The 14,551-nt window shown below is 40.6% G+C and overlaps 1 protein-coding gene across 2 annotated transcripts in view; it reads right to left on the minus strand.

The window, feature by feature from the left end:
* Window positions 1-14,551, minus strand: part of STRA6 (signaling receptor and transporter of retinol STRA6) — a 99,972-nt gene that overhangs the window by 4,440 nt on the left and 80,981 nt on the right. For both annotated transcript variants that reach the window (XM_073619069.1, XM_073619070.1), the window contains 3 exons: window positions 13,125-13,220; window positions 7,680-7,843; window positions 166-282 (listed from right to left, as the gene is read on the minus strand). In XM_073619069.1, the coding sequence (XP_073475170.1) occupies window positions 166-282; window positions 7,680-7,843; window positions 13,125-13,220 (377 nt within the window). The remainder of the gene's footprint in view (window positions 1-165; window positions 283-7,679; window positions 7,844-13,124; window positions 13,221-14,551) is intronic.

Raw genomic sequence — 14,551 nt, forward strand, 5'->3', positions numbered from 1 at the left:
AGGGGGCACAAGCCGCAATAAAAACCGACAAATGTTCCAATCCCTCTCCACTCTATCCAAAACAAAAAAAGTTTTACGTTTAGTTATACTTTAAGTATTAGGCATTGTAGGGAAAACTGTCTCATGTACATATGGAAGAAGACAGTTGAGGAAGAACTGACTCACCTTCTTCCAAATCTGGTTGTTTCCACTTAGGAGGTTTCATGAGCAGACAAAATGCTCTAACCACTGGGTGACACTCGGTGGCTTCCACAATTAGAAAATTACAATAATTCCGATACCCTGCAGTTCAAACATATTAAAGGTACAAATAAAAAAAAGTTGAAGAAGAATATTTAGTGAGATCTATCAAACAGAATTCTGGATGACATTTACATTTTAATGGTGCTAGAGTGTAAAAAAAGTGAAAACTGTGTATGAAAAAAAAATCCTTCAGACTGAATCAAGATAGAACTAAGAAACAAATTTATAAAGCAGTGATTGTGACACCCACCAAACATTCAGTGCAGGTGAATCAATCAGTGTCATTTAAAACACATCCTCCAGGGAGATGTACCTGTAGTGATTGTTTGGTCAATGTCACATTTACTGCTTTTTAAATATAACCGTAAGCAGGGGCGTCGCTAGGGGGTGGCTTTTGGGGCTATAGCCCCGAATCTGGGGCCAATAGCCCCGAGTCTCTGCAGGGGTCCCCAAGGGGAGGGGAGGCTCTCTGGGAACCCTGATGTAAGTGGCGGACTCTCTGGGAACCCTGATGTAAGTGGCGGGCTCTCTGGGGACCCTGATGTAAGGGGGCTCTTTGGGGATATATATACACACACACGTATATTACTGTATATACATGTGTATGCTCGCCCAAGCGTATGACTTTCATTACTTTCTTTACTACTCTGCTATGGGCTCTAGCCCCAGTTCTTTTGTAGACCTAGCAACGCCCCTGCCCGTAAGTCTTATTTACTAAAGTGTGAAATGCAGCGATGTTACGTTAATAAAAAATTCTAGTTTATAAAAACTTGGATGGCCCATAATTTCCTTCAATTAAACTATGACAAGACTGAAGTCATGCTTATTAGCACTCCCCATCAATTACCGTATGTAAGGCCAGTCTTGGTAGCTTATCTATAGATGGTCCTGTACTTGAGCTTCAATCTAAATTGAAAAAACTAGGGGTGATATTTGTTGCTAATTTAACCTTTGATCCACATGTACAAAATGTTGTCAGAACATCTTTTTTCCACTTGAGAAACATTGCTCGGCTGCATTTTATGCTATCATACACTGTAGCTGAAAAGCTGATCCATACATTTGTGTTCTCCTGACTTGACTACTGCAATGCTCTACTCACTGGTGTACCTAAGGGTCGATTCACACTGGGGCAACACGACTTCAGCGCGACTTTGTACCGCGACTTCAACGCGGCTTCAGCGCGACTTCAGCGCGACTTCAGCGCGACTTCAGCAAATTACAAGGCGACTTGAAGTCGCCTCCATGACAGGCGACTTCGCCTGTGGCCAATCAGCTCTCTGGGAGGGAGGGGGGGAGGGAGGGGTTTTCCCTGCAAAGTCGCTTGACTTTACAGAGAGATCCGACTTGGAGGCGACTTCCATTGATTTCTATGGTACAGGTCGCCTACCAAGTCGGATCAAAGTAGTACAGGGAGTACGCTCTGAAGTCGGAGCGACTTCAGTAGCGTCTATTAAGACGCTAGCGTTCACTCCCATTGAAACTATTTCTGGGGCGACTTGGGGCGACTTGAGGGCGTACAAGTCGGATCCCAAGTCGCCCCAGTGTGAACCGAGCCTTAATCCACTATTAATCAACTTCAATATGTTCAAAATTCTGCAACCAGAATCCTGACTAGGTCTGGTACAATTGATCGTATTACCCCTATCCTGGAGTTCCTGCACTGGCTACCTGTCAGGTTTCACATCCTCTCGCTCATCTATAAGGCTCTTCATGCCCCCCCCCTTCATAACCTCTGTTTGTCAAATTTTGGTCTTCTGTGTGTCCCCTACTTACCTACACCTGATGGGAGACAAAGCCTTCTCCTGCTATGCTCCAAAACTCTGGAACTCACTTCCAAAGAACATCAGAGGTTGTCTTCTCTAAATTCAGATCAAATCTAAAAACGTTTTTCTTTAGATAAGCTTCCACTTAATTGGCCCTTCTTTCCTTTATGTTATCCTGTGTGTTCTTTGTGTTTTCCTTGTAAAGCGCTTTGAGAAGCTACCTTTGAAGACGCTATATAAAATAAAGTTTCTTAACCTCCCTGGCGGTATGATTATTTCAGATTTTAGGTGCTGAAAGCGGTACCATTATTTTGCACGGACATTTGGCGTTTTATATTGTAGGCCTGTAACTCTTAGGAATAGTTCACTTAAATCTGTCCAAACAAGAGTCTAGTAGACATCCCGGGTATGATAAAGTTTGAAAAACGAAATAAAAAATTATAATATAATAAATAACTATAAATAATTATAACAAATAATAATATAATAATAATAAAAAATATATAATAATGTAATCAAATCAAAAACACTGAAATTTGCTCAGTTGCAGAATTGTAGCTTTTGTTACTTTTAGTGTTTGATGACGGATCTCCTCACAAATCACTATCGTTCAATTCTGCAAGTGATTATAATTTATTATCGCTTTTTTCTAGCTGGTCTAAAACCACTTTTGATGTAAAGAGACAGTTTTGGTTGCTATGGACAATCTCCAGTTTTCTGGCAGAAAGAACAGTTTTTATATATATAAAACTGCATGCAGGACACTGGGCAGACCACTAGGGACAAAGGGGATGTGTCATTATTTGATACAGTACTGTAATCAGTAAGATTACAGTATGCTGTATCTATACTGTGTGTTTCACTTTTGAATTTACCGCCGAACTCCGTCCCCGTGCGTCGCAACGCTCGCAGGGAACGGAGCTCGGCACTGTGAATCGAGCGAGACACAGCGGCTCGCCAATCACAGCGGAGAGGCATCGCAGGAACCAGGGGACAAGGTAAGTAAACTCTTCCTGGATCCTGCGATGCAAGCCCGAGTCTGGCTCGGGGATACCGCTTTTGGTATGAAAAATCCACCCCGAGCCAGACTCGGGAATACCGCCAGGGAGGTAAATATTATTATAATTTTAAATTTTTAAAAATCAAATTTAAAAAAAGAACAAAGCTGACATAGTTTCACTTCACTGCACTTCAATCTTACTTCTCACTTTAGTATAAAAAGCATATTGTGTGAAGATCCTGCTGGCTTCAGAGAGCAGTTGTTTTGGGTGCAGTCAGGGGGAACAGGTGGGATGGAGTGACACCAGTCCAGATTTTACAGGACTGGCCCCTATTTTCAAGGGGGAAATTTTGATATCCTCCTTCAAGCGAAACTAATTTCTGGGATCTGTGTCTTTAATACATTCACTGACCCTAAACAAGCATGTAGTGAAGTAAGAAATCTTTATTTGTATATCTGTTCTGGGCAAGTCATTCTGGGAGGACTGAGTATATTGATACAGCAGGAAAGGAAATAAGGGGACATCTCCCTAACTGGTACATAGACAGCAAATAAAAAATGTTAGAGATTCAAACTCTTGTCTGCTTTACATAAAACTGTTCAAGCGTTAGCTGATTTAAAAAAGCTGGAAAGAACATGAACAATATAAAGCTATATATATATATATATATATATATATATATATATATATATATATATATATATATATACACTATAACAGGGCTCAAAATTTCAAGTCCTGAGCTACTAGCCAGGCCTCAAGGGTTACTCGCCACCAGTTGCTCCACCCAACCCCTACCCTGCCCCGCCCCTAATTCCACCCCTAAACACGCTCCTTAATAAATTATCTCATGAAATGACACCTAAATGTTTTATGCAGAATTAAGTTCTAAAAACAAATATGAACAACTTTATCCGTGCCGAACAATGCTGCTTCAACTGTGTCCACCAACGCAGCCTCTCTAAGGGGCCAGGCCCAACCCCTGCAAAACAAACCCACACCATAATCCCCCTCCAACAAGTGATGTGGACCTGTGCACAAAGCAAGGTCCATAAAGATATGGATGAGCGAGTTTGGGGTGGAGGAACTTGACTGGCCTGCATAGAACACCTTCGGGATGAATTCGATCGGAGACTGCGAGCCAAGTCATCTCGTCCAACATCAGTGCCTGACCTCACAAATGCGCTTCTGTATATATATATATATATATATATATATATATATATATATATATATATATACACACACAGCATCTCACAAAAGTGAGTACACCCCTCACATTTTTGTAAATATTTAATTATATCTTTTCATGTGACAACACTGAAGAAATTACACTTTGCTACAATGTAAAGTAGTGAGTGTACAGCTTGTATAACAGTGTCAATTTGCTGCCCCCTCAAAATAACTCAACACACAGCCATTAATGTCTAAACCGCTGGCAACAAAAATGAGTACACCCCTAAGTAAAAATGTCCAAATTGGTCCCAAAGTGTCAATATTTTGTGTGGCCACCATTATTTTCCAGCACTGCAGTAACCCTCTTGGGCATGGAGTTCACCAGAGCTTCACAGGTTGCCACTGGAGTCCTCTTCCACTCCTCCATGACGACGTCATGAAGCTGGTGGATGTTACAGATTTTGCGCTCCTCCACCTTCTGTTTGAGGATGCCCCACGGATGCTTAATAGGGTTTAGGTCTGGAGACATGCTTGGCCAGTCCATCACCTTTACCCTCAGTTTCTTTAGCAAGGCAGTGGTTGGAGGTGTGTTTTAGGTCGTTATCATGTTGAAATACTGCCCTGCGGCCCAGTCTCTGAAGGGGGGGATCATGTATGTCAGTATGTCACAGTACATGTTGGCATTCATGATTCCCTCAATGAATTGTAGCTCCCCATGCCGGCAGCACTCATACGTCTATGGTCTTGGCCACCGTGCTGCAGCTCAGTTTCAGGGTCTTGGCAACCTTCTTATAGCCTAGGCTAGTGATGGCGAACCTTGACACCCCAGCTGTTTTGGAACTACATTTCCCACAATGCTCATACACTCTGCAGTGTAGCTGAGCATCTTGGGAAATGTAGTTCCAAAACATCTGGGGTGCCAAGGTTCGCCATCACTGGCCTAGGCCATCTCTATGTAGAGCAACAATTCTTTCTTTCAGATCCTCACAGAGTTCTTTGCCATGAGATGCCATGTTGAACTTCCAGTGACCAGTATGAGAGAGTGAGAGTGATAACACCACTTTTAACACACCTGCTCCCCATTCACACCTGAGACCTTGTAACACTAACGAGTCACAAGACACCGGGGAGGGAAAATGGCTAATTGGGCGGTTTAGCCATTAATGGCTGTGTGTTGAGTTATTTTGAGGGAACAGCAAATTTACACTGTTATACAAACTGTACACTCACTACTTTACATTGTAGCAAAGTGTAGTTTCTTCAATGTTGTCACATGAAAAGATATAATAAAATATTTACAAAAAAATGTGAGGGGTGTACTCACTTTTGTGAGATACTGTATATAGATAGATAGATAGATAGATATACTGTATATATCTATATCTATATCTACATATATATATCTATATACATATATAGATATATATATATATATATATATATATATATATATATATATATATATACATATATATATATATATATGATAATATGTATCACAGCATAATACGGGCAATGAGAAGGATACAAAGAGTAGTACTTGTGGTTGGACGAGTTGAAGGAGAAAGCAAAAGTCCAGTTTTTTATGTAGAGGCAGGGTAGGGTTCCCTGAAAAGAAGAGTTTTCAAGGATCCCCTAAAGGTTGACAGAGTAGGCGGTAGCTAGAGAGATTGGGGTAGGGAGTTCCAGAAGATGGGAGAGACTCTACAGAAGTCCTGGCAGGCATAGGACAAGGTGATAAGGGAGCTAGAGAGCAGGAGGTCTTGGAAGGAGCAAAGAAGATGGGTTAGATGATATTTTGAGATGAGGTTGGTGTTGTAGCTTAGGGCAGAGCATGGTAGGGTTCCCTGAAAAGAAGAGTTTTCAAGGATCCCCTAAAGGTTGACAGAGTAGGGGGTAGCTGGAGAGATTGGGGTAGGGAGTTCCAGAAGATGGGAGAAACTCTACAGATGTCCTGGCAGGCATGGGACAAGGTGATAAGGGAGCTAGAGAGCAGGAGGTCTTGGAAGGAGCAAAGAAGATGGGTTAGATGACATTTTGAGATGAGGTTGGTGTTGTAGCTTAGGGCAGAGCAGGGTAGGGTTCCCTGAAAAGAAGAGTTTTCAAGGATCCCCTAAAGGTTGACAGAGTAGGGGGTAGCTGGAGAGATTGGGGTAGGGAGTTCCAGAAGATGGGAGAAACTCTACAGATGTCCTGGCAGGCATGGGACAAGGTGATAAGGGAGCTAGAGAGCAGGAGGTCTTGGAAGGAGCAAAGAAGATGGGTTAGATGATATTTTGAGATGAGGTTGGTGTTGTAGTTTAGGGCAGAGTTGTGAATGGCTGTGTCTATTGTTATCAGTATTTTTAATTTTATTTTTTGAGTGAGTAGAAGTCAGATAAGTGGTTGGCAGAGAGGGACAGGGGGTAATCTCAAGCAGCAATATTTATATGTTTATTGCCAACAAAAGGGTCTGTTTTAAACAAGTATCCATCAGTCATCAGAGATATTTTCTCTAACATATGTCACAACACAAGACACTGCAGTCAAGAATATTACCTGCTATGCCTTAGTTTGCTAGGCACATCTCTCTGTTGTCATTTATGTCACAGAACAATAGCTTTAAACATTTATTACAAATTAAATTGGATCTTCTCTTTTATTTTTTTGGCAGGTAGCAATCTAGCCATTGCTTATATGTTCTCTTCTGTACAGCTTTATTAAATAAGTTTGTACCATGTTTAGCCAAGAAGGTATAAACCTATATATGTTTTCCATGCTAGTAGCAATGAAAAAAACATCAGTGTCAATGGGGTCTCTTTTGCTTCTGGGATCATTCAGAATTCATTGACAGGTGTATTTGGCCTGCAGTTGACCTCTACTGACCAGCATTGTAGACCTGATTCAAGTGTGATTGCTATACCTGCTTTAAAGAGGAATTTAACCCTGATGGGTTTTACTTCCTTTTTTCCCCCCTGCAAAGTAAAAGCATAATGTGCTAGTATGCATCACATACTAGCACACACATTATGTGACACTTACCTGCAAACGAACCCCGCACCGTCCCCACTGCAGGCCGCATCCATCTTCGCTCCTCTTCCTTCCGGGGGCCGCAGACTCACGCGCGTGGGACTCACCGCTCACCGTCGCTCGCTATTGAAGAAACGTCTTCACAGCGCATGCGCCGATGACATCATCGGCGCAGTGTACAGCAAATATCTTCTAAACGGCACACGTTTAGGAGAGATTTACAGTACCTAAAGGTAAGCCTTATTATAGGCTTACTTTTAGGTACAACTTACCAATGGAAGTTTACAACCTTTTTAAGTGGGTTTTGCATGCCCATAAACTTGTATGGGAATGTAAAAATAAAGCTTGAAACAAAAACAAAAACAAAAAGCCATTAAACCCTAAGGATGCCAGTGCAATGGAAATGGAACAGTTTGAGGATGCCTGACCAAGGAATTGTTTTGTTTCCCAGTCATGTAGCTGAAGGAAATTGTTCTTAGCTTACCTGGGTCCCAGCCCTGTGCACTGTGTTGTAGCAGGCTCAGGTCCAGACGGCAGAAGTGGATGACATTAAAAATAACTGAGACCCCAAGACGGGCAAGACAGAGTAGCTCACCCCGCAAAAAATTCACTGGGAACATGAGGTACGTCAGCATGAAGAGACTTCTCCTAAAAAAAACATTAAAAATAGGGTGACCAGAATATAATCACACATCCACATCCTAAAGTGGCAATAACAACATTAGACCTTTTGAAAAACTTTCCACTAGAAATTCCATAAGTGTTTGAGTTCTCTACCAATGGGCATTAATCGTTGATATAGAATACTGATTTACTGAGAAATCCAGGTTTTGCTTCATAAAAAAAAAAGAAAGAACCACTCTTTATATGAAGTAAATGCAGACATGGTCACCCCATCTTTATATCTTCAGTTAGTGAGGTAAATGGCCACAAACACTGAGAACTTTATAGAGGTAATTGATCATATCTTGGGGTCTTCCACATTTTTGCTTTTCATATTTCCCGTACTATTTGGAGTTAAAGAAAAATTCTGGGTATGTTATATTTTTATATAGTTACATTGTTCCAGCTTGGACCAATGTAAGTATATACTGTATATATACCATACCTGCCTGATACTTGCAGAAGCTGGAAATCATTTAAGCAGGCACTACTACTCCAGTAATCTCCACTTGTTTCCGGGTCCTGTTCTGATTGGCTGGCATAATGCATTGTAAACATAGGAGGTCAGATGCTCATTAGGGGCACCTTTCATTGCAAGGCTTTCTGATTGGATGAGGTGGACATGTCACACTATACACCTTGTCCAATCAAAAAATGCTTTGCTTTCATTGAGAAAATGCAAAGCATTCTCTGAATGGTGCCTGTGCAGAGCAACCGACCTCCTGGGTACCAAATGCATCAGACTGGCCACTCGCGCGATACCCAGAAGCAAGTGGAGAGCACTGGCAACATTTTGAGATGGGAATGAGGGACACCTACTAGCAAACGTATGTAGGCATAGGACACGCCTCCTGCCACACCCCCTTAAAGGAAAATTAACCAAAAAAAAAAAAAAAAGGTTAATCAAATACACAATTTATAAATGCTGCAAATTTTGAATTTGGATGAAATGTTTAGCACTGGGAAACACTTTTTGAAAGATAAAAAGTGCATTTTATATACAACTATATAGATCAGACCAAAATGAGGGACAAATGAGGGGGAAAGAGGAACAGAGGGACATTGCTCCAAATCAGGGACAGTCCCTCGAAATCAGGGACAGTTGTGAGCTGTGCAGTGGTGTCTACTTCAATGATATTCAGCTTCCAGGGGCATTGGCCAGGTATGGTATGTACAGAATTACATTTGTCCAAGCCGGATCAATGTAACTATATAGAAATATATTATACCTGGAATTTTTTTTTAATGTATTCAATTTGTATTTATTAATGTCTTCTAATTTATGTTTCATATAGATCAAATTTCATTTAATTCTGAGTAGACTTTTAATAATATGTAGTTTACGCAGCAAGGCAAGCTGAAATAAAACAGCAAGGCATGTTTAAAGCGGAACTTCACCTTCTCAATCAATATTGCCTATTTTTAATCATTATCCTGCTAGTATTGGTAAATAATTAGGATAGCATATCATACTTATTGTTTTAAACTTTTTTTTTTACATCTGTTCAGTTCATTTCTGGTTTCCAGGCCTAGGCCAATGATGTCATACATCCCAGAAATCTTCAGAAGGAAAGGAGGGGCTTTCTCAGTTAAGCACACCCTCCTGCACGCATGCCTTAGCTAAGGGCAGATGAATTCCAAGAAGTAAATGCTACATGAATCATCTGCCCTTATTAAAGATGGCCACGAACAGAAATGCTAGGGGATGTTTTTCAAAGTGATTTCTCAGCAAAATAAAGCGTGGAGACATGGATGTGTGGGTGAGTTAGCTTTGAATACTAAAAGTGATTTAAAGTGTTACTAAACCCAGAACCTGCATTCACTATATCTGGTCTCCCACAGTAAACAGAACACAGAAATGCAGTTATTTTAATAAATATAAACTGATAAATACCTTTTCTCATCAGCAGTATATATTAGCCTTGTGACTTCTATCAGTTCCTAGTAAAACTTGTAGGAGAAGTTATCATTCTCCTCTGATCCTCTCTCTGGACGTGTCTGAACAGTACTGATCACATGCACCCTCCCAAGAAAAAAAAAACTCTCTAGCAATACATACCAAACTGAGCATGTGCAGTCCGTCCCCTGGCTCTGTAAATATCAGGTTATTTTTTGGAGACAGTGGAAGAAGAGAAGGATCAGAGAGACAGAATCAAACAGCCTTAAAGCGTAACTTAAGTAATTTTTTTCATCTTTCCATCTAATAAATCTTCTGCCCTTGTTGTTTTAACTTTGGATAGTAAAACAGTTTTTTTCTGCCAGTAAATTTCTTATACAGCCCACTTCCTGTTTCTTGTCTGGTAAAGAAACCTAGGCTTATGACATCATGCACAACTCTGTCTCACTCTTGTGAGAGTTTGCCAGGAAAGTAGAAGGGTTGAGTCATAAGAGGGCCAATGAGAGCTACAGAGCTGGAGGTGTGCCTCTGTGTGTCTGTGTAAATCCAGGAAGTGAACAGGCAGCAGCTTCAGCTGCCCACAGGTAAAATGATTGCAGCCAGACTCGGTGGAGGGAGATTTCTGCAGCATATTTGGCAAGTACAGAATCACAGTATATATAAAATAATATGCAAAGTGGTTGGAGGGAAGCTTCAGAATGGCAAAGATGTTTTTTATTACAAATTAAATTCTGTGAGCAGACTGCAGGTCCTCTTTAATACCCAATGCAAAGGATTAACCCCTTAGGTTCCACAATGAGTATAACAAGCATGCTTTACTGCATATACAGACTGATTTTACTGTTGTGGGTTTAGTAACAGTTTAAATAGTGTTTTGGTTTGTGGTGTGCAGATGCAGTGTAGTTCCACTTTCAAACCCAGAGTACCAAGGAAACATTTGGAAATGCAGCAGAGTATTCACTAATAGCCTAAAATGTTCAATGTAATACATTGTATTAGCTTGTCTTGATAATGCTGTGTGTGACATTAATGGCCTTTGCTCATGTTCAGGAATATAAGAAGTTCCATGGTATGGGCTTTCAAGAGGCAAATGCCTATACATCTCAGCAATCTTTGACAGCCATAATCATTATAGCAGCAGATCACATATTCTTCCTAAGGTTGCTGGTAGCAAATGGAGCTACATAATAATCATCAATCAGAACTGCAGCTCACTTGATTTTATTTTTTATTTTTCCACCATTCTATGTAAACTCTGCAGATTGTTGTAAGTGAAAATCCCAGCAGAGAAGTTACAGAGATACTCAGGATCCTAGAATTCAGCCACTGGTGTACCGCAGGGTGACAGCAGAACTGATGCACCGATCTCGAAGCATAGCAATGTTTATTTTATTTTTTTTAACAAACTTTATTGAAGTGTCACAAAGTGACATTTCATTAGGTTCTATTATCCGCGGCATGGTGTAAGGAAATGGATTTCCTTCCACTGTGCTGTGCTAAAAAAAAAAGTAATGCATGCATGAGGAAAGATTAGAGGAACTGAATTTATTCTCTCTTGAGAAGAGGAGATTAAGGAGGGCTATGATCAACATGTACAAATACATAAGTGGTCCATATAGTGAACTTGGTGTGGAGTCATTCACTATACGGTCAACACAGAGGACAAGGGGGCACTCTTTACGTCTAGAGGAAAAGAGATTTCATCTCCAAATACAGAAAGGTTTCTTCACAGTAAGAGCTGTGAAAATGTGAAATAGACTCCCGCCAGAGGTGGTTATGGCCAAATCAGTAGATTGCTTTAAGAAAGGCCTGAATTATTTTCTAAATGTACATAATATAACTGGGTACTAACATTTATAGGTAAAGTTGATCCAGGAAAAATCCGATGGCCACTCAGGATTTAGGAAGGAATCTTTTCCCCTGCTGTAGCAAATTGGATCATGCTTTACTGGGGTTTTTCACCTTCCTCTGGATCAACTACGGGTATAGGATTGGGTATATGAGATTGTTAGATATTATTTTTTATTTATTTATTTATTTTTATGGTTGAACTAGATGGACTTGTATCTTTTTTCAACCTGACTAACTATGTAACTATATATGCAGTACTTTTTTCCACACACACTATCACAATGCAACGCAATGCATCTGGTATGAGCTGGCCTGGGAGAAGATAATACATTTTGCCTTGTATTGCAGTGACCTTGTCTATATTCTCATTGCACACTTTCCTGGAGACAAGGCTTGTCAGTAGCGGGAGCTGCAGCGACTACCAGCTGGATACTGGCCTCACCACAGATCAATACGCATATTCGCCAGCACACCATGGATCATCAAATGTTGTCCAAAACTTTTATTATAGAGAGATCACATCACAAAGGTACAAGTGCAATGTTTCAGAGCTGCGCAGGACCCCTTCGTCCCATGCCTGCTGGTGAATATATGTATTGTATTGCAGTGGAACTGCACTGAAATAGCTGCCCAGTGCAGTCCCACCACACCTGTGTGAATGGGCCCTCAAACCAGCCAGTCTGGCACCACTAATCATGAAATGGTCAAAGTCCCTGAAATGATCATTTTCCCCTGTGAACACTAACGAAAACTTCTGATAGATATCTGAATGATAAAAGCTGGCCATAAACGGCTCAAATTCTGATTCCAGTTTCGGCTGTGGATGATCTTGTCGGCACCCCCGGCTGGACAAAACTTGATTGACAAATTGAAGGAGCTGGGTAGAAAATCGTTGACCAAACAGTAACTGCATCTGATCAGATGCAGTCACTGTCTGGGCATTCAAGCAGCTGTGGGTGCTGTGGCTGCCTGAATACAATTGCCAGCAGTGCAAATTTCTCCATCGCGTTGTTCAGGAATCTACTGATTTTCTTTTGTTCAGCCTGTTGACAAGAGAAATCGAAGGCAGCCCATTATTATGCAATTTGTTTGTTCAGCCAGTGGATTAAATGAAAGAAAATGCCTTGATTCCCCCGTCCACACATTAGAGGTGGAATGGGGTATCCCTTCCACTGCGGTATTGTAATTCTGACAGTGGGGAGCCTTCCCTGCCATCAGAATACAATGATCAGTGTTGCTGGCTATAGCCAGTTGTGTACAACCAGCCTGCCCAAACATGGATTGAAACTCAGCCACTCCCTGCTGAACTGGCCAAATTTTGATTCATGTATGGCCGGGCCTAACTATATATGCACTGCACTGCTAGCACATGATTGGCTGATTATATAATTGCATAAATAAACAGGTGTATAGGTGTTCCTGATAAAGCGCTTCCTAACTGTATATTTTTATATGGCAATCCTCCAATAACATGTTTGAGGACTGCCCTTATAGTAAATATATATGCATGATAATTACCTTTGGACAATCTGCGGTGGATTTCCTTTCAGAAAGAGGAATCGTGCACATAGCTGGTGAATTACAGTTACCAGGATCAGAAGTAACCAGAATGGCCTTAATACAAAAAAAAAAAAAAAAAAGAAAGAAAATCAGAATTTGATTTATCATGTCTGACCTAATTAGAAATGCTTTCTTTAACCCCACAGGACTGTTCTCCTCTATCGACATTGCTTCTCTAATAATAGCCACTTAAGACAGTGCAACCTTGTGCAACTCAGAATAAAAAGTTATATTATATAACACGATAGAATAAATTCACAGTTCGATTATTAATACACAAAATTCCAGATGAGTAATAACAGAATATAATCTTTAGGCATTTCTCTGTCATGGCACCTATCATTAAGTGCGGATATTTAACAGGGAACTCATGCTTCTGGAAGGCTTCCCATCATAAATATCAGATGCTACATATAATTTGATAGCTAGGGTTCTTACAAATCACTCTGACAAAGCACACACAAAAAAAATTTGCTTACAAGCCAATTTATCTCTTTCAATTCTGAAAATAATGAGAGTGCTACAATACAAACTGCATTGTACATTGTACATCAGAAGTGGTTACAGCTTGCCTATTGATATTCTTCACCTGTCATTGGTGCATTTATAAGGATCTATTGCTTGTGCAGTTCAAAGAACTTTGTCAGAAAAAAAACTGACAGCTATATCTACTCAGTTCACAGAAAGGGTAAGGCCAGATTTTCCTTATAACGTATGTGGGCCATTGCTTGTGTGCGGGTCATTGCTTTGGACAGCAAGGTGAGGTGGGCTTTATCAAAGCACAACATATACAATTTTTTATTAGTCTTTTAGTTTGTCTCTTTTGGCTATCTCTGGATACCAGTGGGGAAGTGGGGTAAATCCAGCAACAGTACAGGCATACCCCACTTTTGAGTACACAATGGGGTTTATTTACTAAAGCAGGAAAGTGCAAAATCAGGCTCACTTCTGCATAGAAACCAATGAGCTAACAGGTTTTATTACCAAAGCTTAATTGCACAAGCTGGGGTTAGAAGCTCTTTGGTTTCTATGAAGAAGTGAGCCTGATTTTGCACTTTCCAGCTTTAGTAAATAAACCCCATCGTGTACTTAAAAGTGGGGTATGCCTGTACTAAGTTGTGTAGGGGGGGAAGGAGGGGGTCTTCTTAGAAGGATTACAAAACCTTTTGAAGGTAGGTGGATTTTAACCTCTTCTTTTTCTTTAAGCCTCCGGCAGACTGGAGTTACATGTATGGTGTATACAGAGAACAGAAGACATTTTGGTTCTAGGAATGCGTTTTGTGTTCATTTTTTAGATCTTAGAATTATCCTCTGATGTCTAACAACAAAAAGGGTGAAGCCTATATAATAGGTCATCATAATACACGGTTGCCTAATGCAGCATG

This window comes from Aquarana catesbeiana, linkage group LG03 (genome assembly GCF_042186555.1).
Source record: "Aquarana catesbeiana isolate 2022-GZ linkage group LG03, ASM4218655v1, whole genome shotgun sequence".
In the NCBI taxonomy this organism is placed as follows: Eukaryota; Metazoa; Chordata; class Amphibia; order Anura; family Ranidae; genus Aquarana; species Aquarana catesbeiana.